Source organism: Protomyctophum bolini (genome assembly GCF_963924005.1).
Source record: "Protomyctophum bolini genome assembly, chromosome: 10".
Taxonomy (NCBI): domain Eukaryota; kingdom Metazoa; phylum Chordata; class Actinopteri; order Myctophiformes; family Myctophidae; genus Protomyctophum; species Protomyctophum bolini.
In genome coordinates this window covers 28,784,431-28,801,092 of record NC_137871.1, presented here as the reverse complement: position 1 = coordinate 28,801,092, position 16,662 = coordinate 28,784,431, and the positions used below count along the sequence as shown (strand labels likewise).

General features: G+C 42.4%; 1 protein-coding gene across 5 annotated transcripts in view; it reads right to left on the bottom strand.

Annotated features, from left to right (window-relative positions):
- Positions 1-16,662, bottom strand: part of diaph2 (diaphanous-related formin 2) — a 539,224-nt gene that overhangs the window by 203,174 nt on the left and 319,388 nt on the right. For all 5 annotated transcript variants that reach the window (XM_080774225.1, XM_080774228.1, XM_080774227.1 and 2 more), the window contains 2 exons: positions 10,104-10,205; positions 7,834-8,073 (listed from right to left, as the gene is read on the bottom strand). In XM_080774225.1, the coding sequence (XP_080630351.1) occupies positions 7,834-8,073; positions 10,104-10,205 (342 nt within the window). The remainder of the gene's footprint in view (positions 1-7,833; positions 8,074-10,103; positions 10,206-16,662) is intronic.

Genomic DNA, 16,662 nt, shown 5'->3' with positions numbered 1-16,662 from the left:
GTGTTTTTGAATAATACCTGTAAACTGAAACAAAGTAGGCTACTAAATGTGACCATTGAACAGAAATGCTGCATTTAGTTACCTAGACCTGGGGCTATAGCATAATGGAGACAGGGTAAGCTCAAAACGTGAATAAATACATGCTTCTCATCATCATTTCACATACAGGGTGTAAATTACAGCTACAGGGTAAATCACTGTAACAATAATTCCTGTTATTGTACAGTTTTGGCGCCGTTGTTGCATACGTGCGTACAACATGCGTATGTAAGTGCAATAATTAAATCACACTTCCCAGCTCATCGTCAACCTCTCTAAGAAATTAATTCAGGAGTCTTATTAGTTATTTATAGCTCAGGTCATTAAAATGTATTCACAATTGTGGACCACACAAGTGTTCTGCATGCCTACAGCCTTGTGAGAGGTAGCACCTCACCGATGAAGAAATATCAGATTGGAAGCTATTATTTCAAGCCTCTTTGTGTTGTGATCAAGATACTCCACATGGATTAGGCAAGTCAACATGAATTAAGAGTCGAAAGGAAATGCGCTAATCAGACGTAGACAGATCTGCACACAATTCAGTGCTATTAAAGGTGTAGTAAGTGATATATTATGTTTGTCTCTCCAGCTCTAGCATAAACAGAAACTGCATGTTCAGGTCAGATACCAATTTTATCCAATTAGGAGAGAGAACTCATAGGGTACAGGATAAACAAGGGACATTGGAATTGATGACACATACTAAATTGGAACCGGAACACCATAGAAATAGAAGCTGATAAATGGGTATACTCTCAGACAGACATACTCAGACAGGAATATACTGTAGAGCTTTCATCTTTTTGTTTTGACCAAAAAATATTTTATCCATGTCTGTACAATGTGCTGACATAGTTTTACATTTATTTCGGACTAAATACATATTGTCATTGACATTAAAGATCCACGTTCAAGGTGTTAAAAATGTCCAATTAGCTACAGCAGGCAGATGCTAAAGGGGGGTAATAACAGTCAACAGCTAGATATTATACAACACTGTGACATTAAATAGCAAAACTAAAAATACGATGATACTTGGCACACTGGCATAAATGAATCACACAGCAGGGAGAAAAGAGGTTGCATATTAGCGCTCCATAACCTTACTGAATTGATGACACACCCGTGTTTGAGAAATGAAAGAAATGGAGACAATGTGGAGAGGAAAAAAAGTACTACGGCGTGTCAGCCAAGTATGCGTTGTACTGTATGTGTGTGAGCGTGTGCATAATGGGGCACACACACCAATGTCTCCACTGCAGCGCATGGGAAACTTGTTCCATATTCATTCCCTACTGTGATTGCCATGCTGTTGGAACGGCATGCTGGGAGAGCTAATTAGCGCAACCCACCTCTGTGCGCTTCATACTGACAATATCCTAGATAGACACAACACGTATAGTCTGACACACACACACACACACACAAAACTGATCCAGACAAATGTTGAGTTGCAGACAGACAGAAGCATATGTGTGTTACGCGCACGCGCACACACACACACACACACACACACACACACACACACACACACACACACACACACACACACACACACACACACTTTCATTAGATGGGGATCAATCATCTGCTCACATTGGGTAATCACAAGTTAATTTCATGCATTTCAAATTTTAATTTGTTTATTGTTATACCCCAAACTGTCATTACCACATGCAAAAGTGCTTCTGTGGAATGCTGTTTTCAAATGCTAACTCAGATGAACAATATTCTATTGTTGGGGGGGAAACAGGTCTAAACATTCTGTTTCATAGTATAGTAAAGAAGGATAATAAAAACAGAACATTTTATAACTTAAAATTAACCTGAGGCCAAGTCTACAAAATAATGGCTTCTAATCAGTAAACGTTTTTGTGCCAAGGATCCACAAAATTATATTTTTCTGCGGACCCCCATCTGAAAATGTGTTGTGCCAGGGACCCCAAGAAGAGGATATTTTTGTGTTAAAAATGTCCAGGTTTTTTTTCATGATTTTTTAATATAAAAAAATGTAGGCCTATGCGCTGTGAGCTTGTACTGTACATCTGCTATTTTTTAATAGCCAACGCTGAAATCTAAAATGACACGGATGCTTTCCCTGTTTTAATCGGTTTTAATGTAAAAATATGACTGTATGTACAGTACACTATTCTTTCTCAGATCCTTTTATATTTTCACGTCATAGACATTTTGTTGTGGAACTACTACCTTCCACTGGACACTTTTGACACGTGCATAAAGTGCCTTGACTTCAGAAACAATGAGAAAGCAGCAACTGTGCTAGACAGCTAGAGCATGGCGTAGATAGCCTCTATCTATTTTTCATCTTCTGCGTTAATGATTTAAGGAGGTGTCCAGAATCTTTAACCTGGACCGATGCAGGGGGCGAGTGGGTGGGTGGGCAGCACTGTGGACAGTTATTGAGTGCAATGGGCCGGCTCTGTCTAAGTGGCAAAACCCTGTGGTTTGTGTTGATTAGGCAGTCATTAAGATTATCTGACAAAAATTGCAAGCTGATTAGCACAGCACGGTGATTATCATTGACGAGGGGAAAAAACTGTAAAAGTATTACTATCTCATCACATATTATCTTCTATTCCATTAATGAATGCCCTTGTAAACCTTGTCATATGACAGTGTCACGTTCAAGTAGCGAAAATAGCACATCCACAAGTTCACAACGCATCATGATATGTTGCAAGCTTGTACATCTATTGAAAAACAAAAAGAAATAATATATATATAGGGTATACAGTAACACATCTTCTTCTGGGATACGCCCAAGATAGGGCAAGACGAAGACAAGACGAAGACCTAGCTGGTTGAGTCTCGGAAGTAGGCTGCCCGTAGCCTATAGACACTCTCTTTATTAGGTCTTGACCAGGCTGGGAACGAGGTTGAGTGTGGTATATATTGATGCATTCAAGTTATGTTGACTAGTGGCTGCAATTTATTTTTTACATTCTTGAATATATATTAATTTCAATGCACTGAATACAAATGAAGAACTATATTTTTTTTCTCCAGATACGATACGATGGACAAAGCTGAAAACAATCCCAAGCAGTATACTGTATCAACCTTTGAATTTAGTGCTGCCTGGACAGAAAAATGCTGAGTATTAATTCAACTCTGAAAGAGTAAAAAAAATTCAGTGCTGAATTAACAGTGTGATGGAGACAGATCAAATGTAATAGGCCACAAAGTTTGGGATTTTGGTTTGTATGACACTCGACTACATGGAGGTCAGTGTTGTCTGAATAGTTATTCTCTAGCATTTAGAGGCTCTTTGTTTGATGAGGGAGCGTTTACTTGATGAATATTCATGATAAGAAAAGCCTCAAGTGATTTTATTTGTTGCACACTTTACGAGTGCTGGCAGGTGATTAGCTGAATTCAAATGACACCACATGACACACGGCTGGTGACAAAGACAGACATTCCACCACTGCATTTGAGAGACTTGGAAAAACACATCGCTTCCATCCGCTGTTTCAATGTATGCATGTTCAATTACGTCATGTACAGTATTATTTGAAAATATTATTTCCAATTACAGATATTGAATATTTATCAATTTCTGCAAATGTCTCAAGATTAATTTTCCCATCTTCATTCATCTTCAAAGACTCTGGGGGTCTATGATCGTTGCGTACATGTGGTCTGAGGCATGCAGCTTTAAACAAACGGAGGGTTTAATCGAAGATTTGTGCACGAATGTGGTTGAGCTCAAGTCAATTCTACTCTCGAAATATGTTAATTTCAAGTAGATGAATAAGATATGTTATGGTTTGTTTCTTTATTGAGCTTCTGTATATATATATATATATACAGTAGAGCACATTCCGAAGAGGGATCTAAATTAGCTTAAAATGTAGCTGATATTATCTCAAACCCCTCAGTAGTTATTATACTTGCGTATCTCTCATGCATCTCTTCCAACACACTTAGCATTCAGAGTGGAGCACCGAGCTGTAGGTGGTGCATGGAAATAGGCTTTCAAAGAAATATCGAGTATAGGGAAATCAATAAAGAGAGGCAAAAAATGAACTAATAAAAGAACAAATGTAGTGATGGGACCACAGAATCCGCACACTAACAGAGGGACTGGCAGTCTTTGATTTCTCAATTTAAGGAGCCGGGGCGACGGCTCCCAACAAGGGATCAGCAGCGATCCTTCCCAGGGACTGTATAATTTGTGGAGAGAGAGAGGGAGAGAGAGAGAGAGAGAGAGAGAGAGAGAGAGAGAGAGAGAGAGAGAGAGAGAGAGAGAGAGAGAGAGAGAGAGAGAGAGAGAGAGAGATGTGGGGTCACACTTGAGTGGCACCACACGATGAGGCTCTGGGAATCATGACAATGGGGCTGAGTGGTATTGTGACTTTGGAAAGTTGAGAGCTGGTGGCAGTGAGCCTGGACTGCAGCAACAGACGGTGTGGTAATCTCAAGACTTCAGTGACGGTGTTAAGCCCCGTTTGTTTTGGGAGAGGGTGACGAATGCGACCCTTTGAGCTCCAGACTGTGTGTACAGGTTCTTCTGCCACCATGCTCAAAAGGGAAATGGACGGGTGGCTAGGGGGACGGCTGGCTGCTAGATCTCTTTTAATTACACATGTTTTGTTGTTTGTCTTCTGACACACAAGTGACTATAACCGCTTTCAATCTGCTGGCCCCAATTTTGGGCATATCAATACAGAAGAAAATGCTTAAAGAAAATGTTCCAAAATGTTCAGAAATAGCAAAAATTGTCTGTCTATAACCTCACTGCTTTTGCGCAACACTGTTGTACAACAATGTCTAAAATAGGGCGTAAGTCAGGTTAATGTCATAAATACTGTGATATAGAATGCAGCATATTCATGAAATGATGTGCACGGTAGTTGGAATGAGTTTTCTCAGACGGGTGGCTGGCATCTCCCTTAGAGATACGGTGAAAGGTTCAGTCACACTGGAGAGACTCGGAGTAGAGTCGCTGCTTCTTTGTTTGGAAAAGAGCCAGCTTAGGTGGTTCGGACATCTGTTTAGGATGCCTCTCGGGCGTCTCCCTAGGGAGGTCCACAGATATTACTACTGCAAATATTTTATTTCAGCCAGATTACATGAGAGAACATGAATTTCCGAAAAAAAAAACCATTCACCCCACAATGTTAACCAGTGTGGGTTATCTACTTGTTCCAATGGAGAGTTTCAATTTGATGGTGTTATCATGAATAACTAACGCTGCAGGGAGAAACTGCCTTGAAGCTTCTCACCAGGGTCTTTTATTTAGGTTCTAATCTCATGCATTAACAGTGCTGGGAAGAAAACCCTGTCAGCTTGTTACCTACTGTATTGTCATTATTGATCTCAGCGAGGTACTATATGCACGCATAATGAAAACAAACAACGCAAACTCTCCACCCCTCTACATCCGTACCACAGTAGGCTGAGGGTACATACTGTATTAAGATGAATGATGTATACACCAGGTTCCTGAAGGAGGAAGAAGATTACGTTTTAATGAACTTAATGTCTAATTTAAAGTCCATTCTCGTTCCATGGCTTTGAAAGCTGCTCTGAAAAAGCAGCAGTAAGCTCTATCTTCCGCAGCTCAGTATTGTTTTTGTAGCATTTATTCTGAAGCTGCCATAAACTTTGTGTACACACATCTGACATCTTTCCAGAAAGATGTCAGATGTCTTCTATAAAACTAACTTATCTTTCAAGAAGGTTTTATTTTATTTTAAAGAGGGTGAATCCCAAAGCAGACAGGCCAAGGCCTTCTCTGCAACTGCAGGAACATCAGGTGGTGGTTGTTTAATTGACAACAAACTATATGGCAGGTTTTCAAACTTTTTGAGCCCAAGAAGCACCGATGGGCAGGTCAAAATCTCAGGGCATTCATGGCGCAATTAGACGAGCACATCACAAGCTTGTCTGACGGCACAACCATTTGGGAACCAATGTCAGGTCAAATAATTTCCAATGACCACATGTGCTGTGATTATGAATGGTATAGTTATGATAATAGAAGGCGCTATTACCATGTCTGTGTGTATTACCTATAGAAACTTCCAGGTGTTTTGCCAAAGTGTTAATTTTACATAATCTCCCTCTCAAGGAACACAAGGTCACCTGGCTGCTGGGGTAGGTGACCCCCCCAGTTATGAGTCAACTGCGTAAATTGCTTATTAGAACCGAGACACACTGCTCTGTTCCAAGTTAAGCACAAATCATTGCCATGTGGTCTCTGGCTGTTAAATAATGCCTGTGGAAGAGTTTCTGCCCCAGTAAGCCAGTGATAAAACACAAGGGAAATGGCAATCCGCGCTTTTTTGCTCATTAAATGGCAGCTGATTTTCCCCATTTAATCAATGTGTTAAATTAAAATTACAAATGTGAACAATTGTCCTCTATTCTCTTACTATGCTTTAGTTATTCTAAAATAGTCATAAGATGTTCCGAACAAAATGAATGACTCTCCGTTGCAAATGATGCCAAGTGTGTGAAGCATCATAGGGAGAGAGCCCATCATGGTATGAAAAAAGAACATAGGCAATAACGTGCCTTCCGTTTACCTCTGCCTCACCCCATCCTCTGACGAGGTCGTACCCTATTGCACATTTTATGACTGCTCCAGTAAAACACAGAGCCCACGCTCGGGTTGCACTTGACCAAAACGGCACCCGGGAGATCTGCCTGTCCTTGACAGGGACGAGACAGAACAGAGAGGGTTTAGGGGGTGAAAGGGTCTCGCCGTGCCCTTTCACTGGCTACCCCCCTCCTCTCCCTGATGAGCCCATTAGGTAGCCTGGACCCGCCACTCAGGGGGCCATTTAGTTGATTGACCAAAGTGAGAAAGCAGACATTTTTTCTTTGTCCGTCAATAATGGCCCAATCAACCCCCTGAGGCTTTGCCAGGCTCTGCACGGACACTTCGGTCTGATACAGACAGCTTGCAGGAATACCAATGGCATTCTGGATTTGACACACTGACATTCAGGCAGAATTGCCTTTGCCGTGTGCACTGCGTATCATAGCTACAGAAGAAGCATTTGGCGATAAAGCCCATTTTCATTTGTTTGCCTGTCATTCTCTCTTGACCACAGAGACCTTTGATGAGTATGTGGCCGTCAGCTGTATCATCATTGTTCTGAGAGCAATATACAGCGTGAGCAGAGTGTTTCTGTGAGAGGTGAACACGTTTCGGTCGCTGTTTTTTATACAGGGAGAGGGATACAAGTGCAAATGCAGTGTCAGAATTGGTTACATTCCATTAAAGATATATCATAACAGCTGTCTTTCAGGCAAACACACTGCAGAATGGATGATACGTCATGCGCCATTTCTTGCTGCGATCTAATGTAATGTGCTGTACACATGTAATTCTGCATGGACTCCATCTCTTTGAACTCTTCACACCAGAAGACCTTCCTCTCTCTAGAAGTAGATAAGCGTAGCAACAGATAAGCGTTGTAGCAACAGGCACACTACAACTGCGAGGTCACGCTTGTTTCTCATTTATGCACATTTAACCAATTCATCAGACTGGGTAGTGGGAGTAGTAGAGTAATGCAAACAAAGAAAAACTAGTTCCAATCAATAAGGTCTCTGGGAGATCTCTCACCACCAGAGGGCTAGCATATATTACTAGCAGAAACTCTGATACCTAGAAAAATATATAAATTGGATGTATTATTATTAATCCATTATTATTACAGAGACCTTGTGACCCTCAGACTGGGAGGTCATACAAAAGGATTGGGGGTTATCCAGGGAAACAGGAGAAGTATGCAGTGTGGTGTGGTGTGTTACCTTGCAGAGGAAGCTGATGTTGAAGCCAAAGGTCTGGGCGTTCCTGGAGCCGGCGTTCATGTAGTTGCCGACCAGCAGCACGAGCTCCAGCAGCTTGCTGAAGCCCTCGCTCTTCTTCACCTCCTCACAGGCGAACGTCACGTTCATGATGTCCGGCCGGATGTTGTTCACCTGCTCCTCGAACGTGAGCTTGAACAGGATGCCGTTGAGGCGCGGGCGCAGCATCTTCACCGAGCTCATCTGTGTAATTTAGATTTACAATTTAGAATTTTTATTAGATTAAAGTTAGCATTTCATGTAGACGTAGCACATAGCACTCTATAATGTAAACGCATAGCTTCACTGCACAGATAATCTATTGTTAGACAGATATTAGGCTCTTAGCTTGCTTATAATTCTTGATGACTATTTCTATGTATTTGATGTATTACCATGTATTGTTCCTCCTTACTGTAAATCGCTCTGGATTAAGAGCGTCTGCAAAATGCCTAAATTGTAAATTGTGCATTGTGGTCAGAGCAAAAAAGGAAAAGGAAATAGTGTTGTGTTGTGCGGGTGACGATGACCACAAAATCAACGGACAAAGTAAACCGCTGAAGGTCTAGGAGAGATCTTGTCACTGTACATATCTTGTATATAAATATACGGTATACAGACACACAGGCACGCACACACACGTGAGCACGTGCGCACACACCCCCCCACTGTGTCTGGACTGCACATCCAACAGACGAACAAGAGTGTCTGTAAATAATAATCAATACTTTTTATTTCATGGCTGCAGGGCTTGCTTTTAGGAGTGCTCAGTAAAAAAGTGAGGAGAGAAATGAGCGAGAGAGAGAGGCAGAGAGAGAGAAATAGAGAGATGCAAGAAAGAGAAGAAGAATTTAAATTAATGGGGAGTTGGTTAAGAAAGATATGTGGCAATGTACAAAAATAAAAAATAAAACAGGGGCGTATGCTACACATCCATGCATAATGCACTGCTGGGAGGCAGCTTTCAGATCCAGACCATGATGTTTCATTACAGCTTTAGTTTATTCATCTGCTGTGAGCAAGTCTGTCAAACTAATCAAACCCTGCCCTCCCCGTGATGACACACCAACACATAAAGCGACAGACACACCTCCCCTAATCCACTCACATCACACGTGAATTGATTCATCGTGTACAGAACGCGGAGAAATCACAGGAAAAGAGGGAGCGACTCGGTGACAGCTCCGGCACGAGGGGAAAGCCTTAGCATAGGTTTATTTCCCAGGGGGACGAAATAACAGCGCACCGCTGCGGCGCAATACCTCATCAGTTGGGGAGGTATGTAATTGCGACATCAATGCGATCAGAGTAGCGGGTGAAACTGTCACACACCCTTGCTTGGTGGTGTATCCTGGAAGACAAAGCGCCCATCATGGAGGGGGAAGGACAGGGAACGGCGTGGGCATGACTAGTGCCCTGGGGTCTGACTGTACATTTCCTTTTGCTACGGCCTGACAATGTTCTATGGGGACATTTATGTCACTTTGGAAACACAACAACAACAACAACGTGAGCTGGTTTATGTGCTGTAGTACAAGCATATACCTCATAATAAATTATGTTACACCGCAAGGCATCAGGAGTTACCTCCGCATTATAAGAAAGGAGGAGGTCAGAGGCGACCATGGTGAATCATTTACAGAGGCATGTGGGGTGATTTTCAAATAACTTTTTTACTACAGCCTGGATTTCATGGCCCACGGCTATGTCTCTCCATCATTACAGATTATTGACAGCTGATTCCAGGGCTGCTGACTCTCGACTCTCCTCCAGAACGATATAAGCACGTTCTATCTAAGTGAGAAGCTGCCCTTGCCCTTCCACACTTAACTCAAGAGGCGCCTGTTATATTGTTCTAATTATAATATACGTTGTTTCCATTGACATGGCCTGATAGAGGCCTATGTTCTCCCATAGCTCCTCGTCCATGATAATTCCCTGCTTCCTCGCTCACCTACCTCCTCACAATGGGAGTCCATAATAACACGATACTATACTGTACTACACTGGTGTATGGTACAAAAAACACTGTGTGTATGTGCACATGTCTGTGTGGTGTATTGAGAGAGACAGTGAGCAGAACAGAATGGAATGGAATTCCTCAACCGTGCATGCATGCAAGTGTTTGAGTATAGGGGAACCGTGTGTGCATGTACTGTATGTATTACTGTATGCATTACTGTATGCATTACTGCGCAAGCTCTCCACAAGCTGCTCCAGGTTATTGTACTCACCACAATGCCAAACTGCTCCGACTCAACCAGCTCCTCATATTCACCCTTCAGCTCCGCCAGCGCACTCAGCTCTTTCTGCTCCGGCAGGTTCTTTATGAGGTTCTGTAGACGCACGCACATGCACACACACACGCGCACACACACACACACACACACACACACACACACACACACACACACACAGAGAGCGAGAGAAGAGCCAATGTTAGTTGCTTCCTTTTGTTGAAAACGGGAGATACCAAAACCACTTCACTAGCCTATTGTTGTAAATATGACAGCATTCCTTTTTAAACCTTCCTGAACTAAATAAGGGTACTTTCTGGACATCAGATCCCACAGGCAGTACAGTGCATATACATTAAATGACTAGCAGAAAGGAAACTCCTGCCTTCCCGATAGCGTCCCCCTCCCCAGGGGGGGGGGGGGGGGGGGGGGTTACTAGCATGGTGCTGTTTGCAATGCATGTGTGAGTAAATACAGCTCATAGCAAAAAGCTTCCCCTCTGGGACTTGACACACTGCAACAGAAAACATGAGCATCTACAATATTAGTTCTAATCTCACACTTTGCCGGTGGCCTGGTGGGAGAATGAATAAACTGTGGTGGTGATGGCAGTGACACCGATCTGTCAATCACTGTCTGTCTGTCCTTCCGTACGTCCACCCACCCCATAACTGTCCTTCAGATATGACAGTCCGTCAATCCCTCCCCAGATTGGCAGAGGAAGTGTAGTGCCCAGGATTACATTAGATAATTGATACTGGGTGAAAGAAATGGGTTGCAAAATCGTGGGATAAATTTTTTTTAAAATAAATACGGCTTCAGAACACACTTTATGGGGCATTGGACTTTTCTCAAAGTATGTGCAATTTTATAAGTCACGCTATCATGTTCAGGAAAAGGACAGGAAGAGGTGCCCTTTCCCCGGCCTTCGGAAACCTTCCCGGATTAGTTCCCCCAAATGTATTCAGCATGAGTGCACTGGCACAGAGGACGTGGCCAAATGGGAATGCAGACCAGACAGACAGGACAGGACAGGACAGGACAGGACAGGACAGGACAGGACAGACAGACAGACAGACAGAGACAAGACAGACAGCTGAAAATACGCCATAGGTGTTGCCTAATTTGAGACCCCAGCAGCCAGGCCAAGCCACACATGTGCCAGAAAGTCCACTGGCCACTAATGATGACATCTCTGTCCTTCCCCAGGGGAATACAGCAGTATGAGAAGAAGTGAGCCATAATGCAGGCTTGGCCGCTTCCCGTTTGGGCAGGAGAGCTAATATATAAAATGCTGCTTGTTTTGCTGCAGTCCCAATTAGAGTCTACAGCAACGAAGGGTGCCTTGATAATGAAGGCTTTTGATCATGCGGGTAAAAGCAACACAAAGAAATCAGAGCACATCATTGTGCAGCTTGTCAATGAAATAAAATATCGGTGAGATTGCAATTATGTATATGCATTGCCTCCTTTGTATGAGCCATGGGTATGCGTAAGAGACTATTTTAATCTCAATACAGAGTCAGTTAATTATTCATCGCGACCTTTATAGTAGGAAGCCTTATTGATTGCACAAAACTCAGTCCTATTTTCTGAACCAGATGACTCGTTCTAAAAAGGAAGGGTACTGCATGTAACTGCCCCCTGGGCTTGGTATGGACTTAGCCCCGCAAGCAGAACCCAAATGTAGTAAAGTTTCTGACACTTTGATTACTTTACACATTGGGTCCTGTTTCACGCTGGGCTGCCGCCAGTTACGCACACACAAATACAATGTAAACACGTAAGGAGAAGTCGATCGGCGCGGTTTTACGCCATTTTTACCTGTGTTGGTTTACGAATGTGCGAACTATAAGTACCTTACATACCATACCGACACATCTCCTGTGTCGCGGAAGCCGTTAAGTATTTTTAATCCATGATTGATTAAAAATGTCGCTTCTTCCTACCTTGTTTATTGACACCTCATTGTACCGCCTATCTGGCTAGCTAGTGGTGCTACAGCTATGACGGAGCAGATCAGAGGCAGGGACGTAGCCCGCAAAGCCAACCGCACATCGGGAGGCGGTACAATAAACGGTAAATAAACAAGAAGAAATCAAAGCGCATTTTTAATCAAACATGGATTAAAAATACTTAACGGCTTCCGCGACACAGGAGATTTTATCAGAGGTATGTAAGGTACTTATAGTTCGCACATTCGTAAACGAACACAAGAAAAAGCGTGGTAATAGCGCGCCGATGGACGAAAGGTTGAGTTTGTTTATATCCGCGTTCCAACAATCGCATTGGAAAATCTTAGCATGGCCAGGAACCCTATATAAAGCGACAATCAAATTTCATAAAAGCTTTATGTAGGGTTCCGAGAGGGGCTAGTATGGACTTTGAGAGTGAGACAGTAGAGTTTCAGACTGATGCTCTTTATTTTTGGTGTGGTACCAACTTGGTACCCTAATAAAGAGCATGGTACTACCAAGAAGCACCGTAAAAACTGCAGAGATATGACGAAAATATAATCAACATTAGTCAAAATACAAAGTCATACAACGTATACAGTTTAGCCAAAATAAACTTCAAAACTTGGCCATAAACACCAATGGTATATTTCTTAATCACCATAAGACAACTTGTAGCTATACATTAGACATGAATTAACTCTTGTAAACGTAGTCCTTCGGGAGCCACGTGTTGCAGCCAATGTCACATGACAATAGTGTTTACATTACGGCAATAAAAGACGCTCTTTTTAACTGACTAAATATAAAGACACTATAGGCACTATTACATCTTTATCTCACGAACCTCATTCCGCCTTCCAAGGGGTGTTAATCATGAAATATAAACATATTTATTGCTGACAAAGCATGCATGACTGCGCTTCCGCCATCACAAGTATTTTCAATGAACTTTCAACTCTAACGTCACCTTGTATACCTGAATGCCCAGAGGGGACATGGCCAATTCTGCCACCTAGTGGACAGTTTTAAAACCAAGTAAACCATGGCATATCACCACAAATATAGAAAAACAGAAAAACAGCAATTAACAATTAAGGTAAACCATAACTTCTTAAGTGGCAATAACTTCTTGGTTGGTGGCCATTTACACTGCAAAGGACAAAAAAACTTAAACTGTGTATGAAATGATTAAAAAAAATAACTAATGGCCTATAAATAACCCTATAGTGATGCTTATGACAATAACGCCTGCTATTGCTGAAACAATCAAAACAGGGTGGGTCACGGGTGGTGTTGTGGGTGCATGTACTTTGCAAAACATGTCTCCCTCTCTTCCTGAAGTTTAAGCATTAGCAGTTGTATCAAAGAACAACTGTAGTACAGATTCTGAATGGAAATTCTGAAACACTATACCGCTCCTCTTCTGCAATAGTCATTGCTAATACTCCTGGGAATGCGATTATTTGGGTTGTTTTTCTCTGCTGCTGCTTGCCGAGTAGAGACGGGCAATTAGAGGTGTCTTCTGGCCCTTGTGAGATTTCCCAGTCTCTGAGGCCGTGCCCGCGTATACATTGGCAGGTCTGAAAGGTTTCATTTCTGAAATGCTTTGGTTTAGTATTTCCCTTTCAGCCCAGGTCCGTTTCAGCGTAGAATGTACGGAAGTATCTTTGGCAGAGCGAAGGCAATTTCCTTCCATTTGCATGTGTTCTCCCTCGCCGTGCACAGGGAACCTGGGTCATATCCATTATGTTATCCTGTATGCGCAGTGCATATTCACCAGTTACAAATATGACATCAGCCAAACTGATCAAAGGAATGAAATAAGGGTAGATGCTACAAGTTACACATGTTTCCCCCGCACTCACGGCTATGAACATTTCACACATACAGACTAAAAATAAAATGAAATAAAACTCATAGAGGAAGCCTGGGAAAAGAAGACAGATGCAACGAAATCCACCTCGTGGTTGTCATTTCATTTGTCACTCATCTAGTTAATTACGAGAAGCTCCATAGAGTGCAGTTGACACAGAGGCAGCGCCATATGTGTGACAATGTGGGGGGCTGGGTGATGAGATGATGCCGGGCCAGACTAACTCATTGCAGGCCCCCAGACGCATCTCTGCAGTCTGGGAGATTACTGGAAGCCCACTCCCATCCCATCCCCACACATTCATCTATATCGCCTTGGGAAAAGATTAAGACAATGCTTATTGGCACCACATTCCAGGACACAGCAATGTACAAACAACAACAACATCATCATCATCATCATCATCATCCATGGAATGATGCAGTAACGTACGTACGGAAGTCCAGTTGAACCCATTGAGACCTGAGGCAGAGTCTGAAAAACGTATGTTTCTATTATCAGTGGTTCTCCAAATGTTTCATGTCAAGATTATTATGTGTATTTATATTATGTGTAAAATATTTAGTCCCCCCCCACTGCATTAATAAAGCAGTTTACAAGCTCATAGCGTGACACGAAATGATCTGCTATTTAAAAATAATTGTGAGTCGTGAGTCGTGACACACACACAGCTAAAACCTAAAATGATGCTTTCCCGGTATTAATGGGCTAACGACTTGAACCCTAGCGTCCCTATTCTAGGCATGTCAGGACAAAAAGGAGTGGGCCAGGAATAGAGCCCTGGGGAGTTTCTTACTGACGTTCTTACTTGTATTGTTACAATCTTCAAAAGGCATCATACAGTCATAGCGTCTTCTAGTTATGGGATTTCTAAGCAACATATAGTTGGGTAAATAGGACACGCGCACACACACACACACACACACACACACACACAAGGATTACGATTATGTTTTCAAGATGTAAACAAGATGTAATTTCAGTGAAATGACTTGTGCTTACATGAGAAAAGCCTGCCCAGGCAGAAACTCCACGTTTACTGGGCCCACACACACCACTCACACCAGTAACATACCGCTTAAGTATGCATGACCCCCTGCTGGCGATAAACACTAAAAAAAGGCATCTTGCGGGTCATTTACAAACATTTAAAGATACATTTAAAAAGGCATACTTGGATTCACAGATCAGTGAAAGGGGGGTACTGAGCCAAGAAAGATTTGAGAAACCGCTACCATGGCCAGGCTGAATGTGAAACACCATGTGAAGAGAGGAGATGTACGGGTGCCAGCCTAGACGAGGGTGTTACAATAATGAGATACAGGTTACGCTTCGCTAAACATTTGTAGAGGATGACAGTATCTGTAGGGCTTCCCTTACACACTTTGATCTCTGTTGCCGTCGACCTGCTCCCCATTTCATCTCGCTTACATTTTCACAGCAACTGTGTGGACGCATGCCAAGTTAATATAGTTTAAAGGAAGGGGGCATTAGGCATGCACTTAACCCTCCCTTTGACTGAATGGTGCTGAAAGCAGCGGGCACCGATGCAACGCTGTGTGCACATGCAAGTCAAAGGCTCTATTTGTTCAGGCTGCAGGAGACTCCCAATTCGATTCTCAATTCGGATCTTTAGGACTGACTGTTCACACTGTTAATTTGCAAGATAAATTATCGGTTAGGTGTATTCAGACTGACATGGTTGTTGACGCGCTGCATCGATATAGGCGTGAGAAACCTAACTTCTGTCATACAACACCACCGTACCAATTTCATAAAATAGCCTATATGCAATCTCAAGTGTCACAACGTAACATATTTTTATTATGTTTGTAGATCGACTATTTTGGGCATGTGACACCGGCGTATTACAAAGTATAAATCAGGCTTCTGTGTCCAAACGTCCAGATTGAGACACATCTTTAGAGATCTGATTTGAATTGAGTTTTCAAACCACATTGGAACATAGTTCAAATCTGATTTCAGGTTAGTTTACTGTACGCAGGCAGTTCTTAAGCAATTTCAATTGTCTAGTATGCTGAAATTTTATAAATATATGTATTATATTTATATATCACACACACACACACACACACACACACACACACACACACACACACACACACACACACACACACACACACACACACACACACACACACACACACACACACACACACACACACACACACACACACACACACACAAATGTGATTCCAATTTGGATAGGCCACTAAAATGTGGATAGGACAAAAAGGAATAGGAAATTCAAAGGAATAATAAGAGTACTGACGTCAAGCAGAATCCTGTGTTGGACAGATGATAGACCTGGAATAATGAAATATGAATGTGTCTGGGTGAATCCAACCAAAAGTGTCAGTCTTAACTTTTTGCAGCAGGCAAAATCAACTACCTGCTCAAAAATATACTTTTTCAAAACCCATCTTCTTGAGAGATTCTTTTGAACGGAGCCAATTCCCAACAGCAACGTCAAAATGAAAAGAAAACCAAGAGATCTTGAGTCGGAGCCTGGGAGACCGGTCAATCGATAATGCTTTTTTCTCAGAGCAATAAAGTCTTTAAGTCTTAAAACCAAATTCCTCCAAAAAACAACCAACAGTGAGAAGGAGAGAATGTAGCGCTGTCCAACGGATGATGTAAGTAAAGTCCATCTTCCTCTCTAGCAGGCCCGTGGGAGGCCTACGACACAGACAGCACCGGAGCC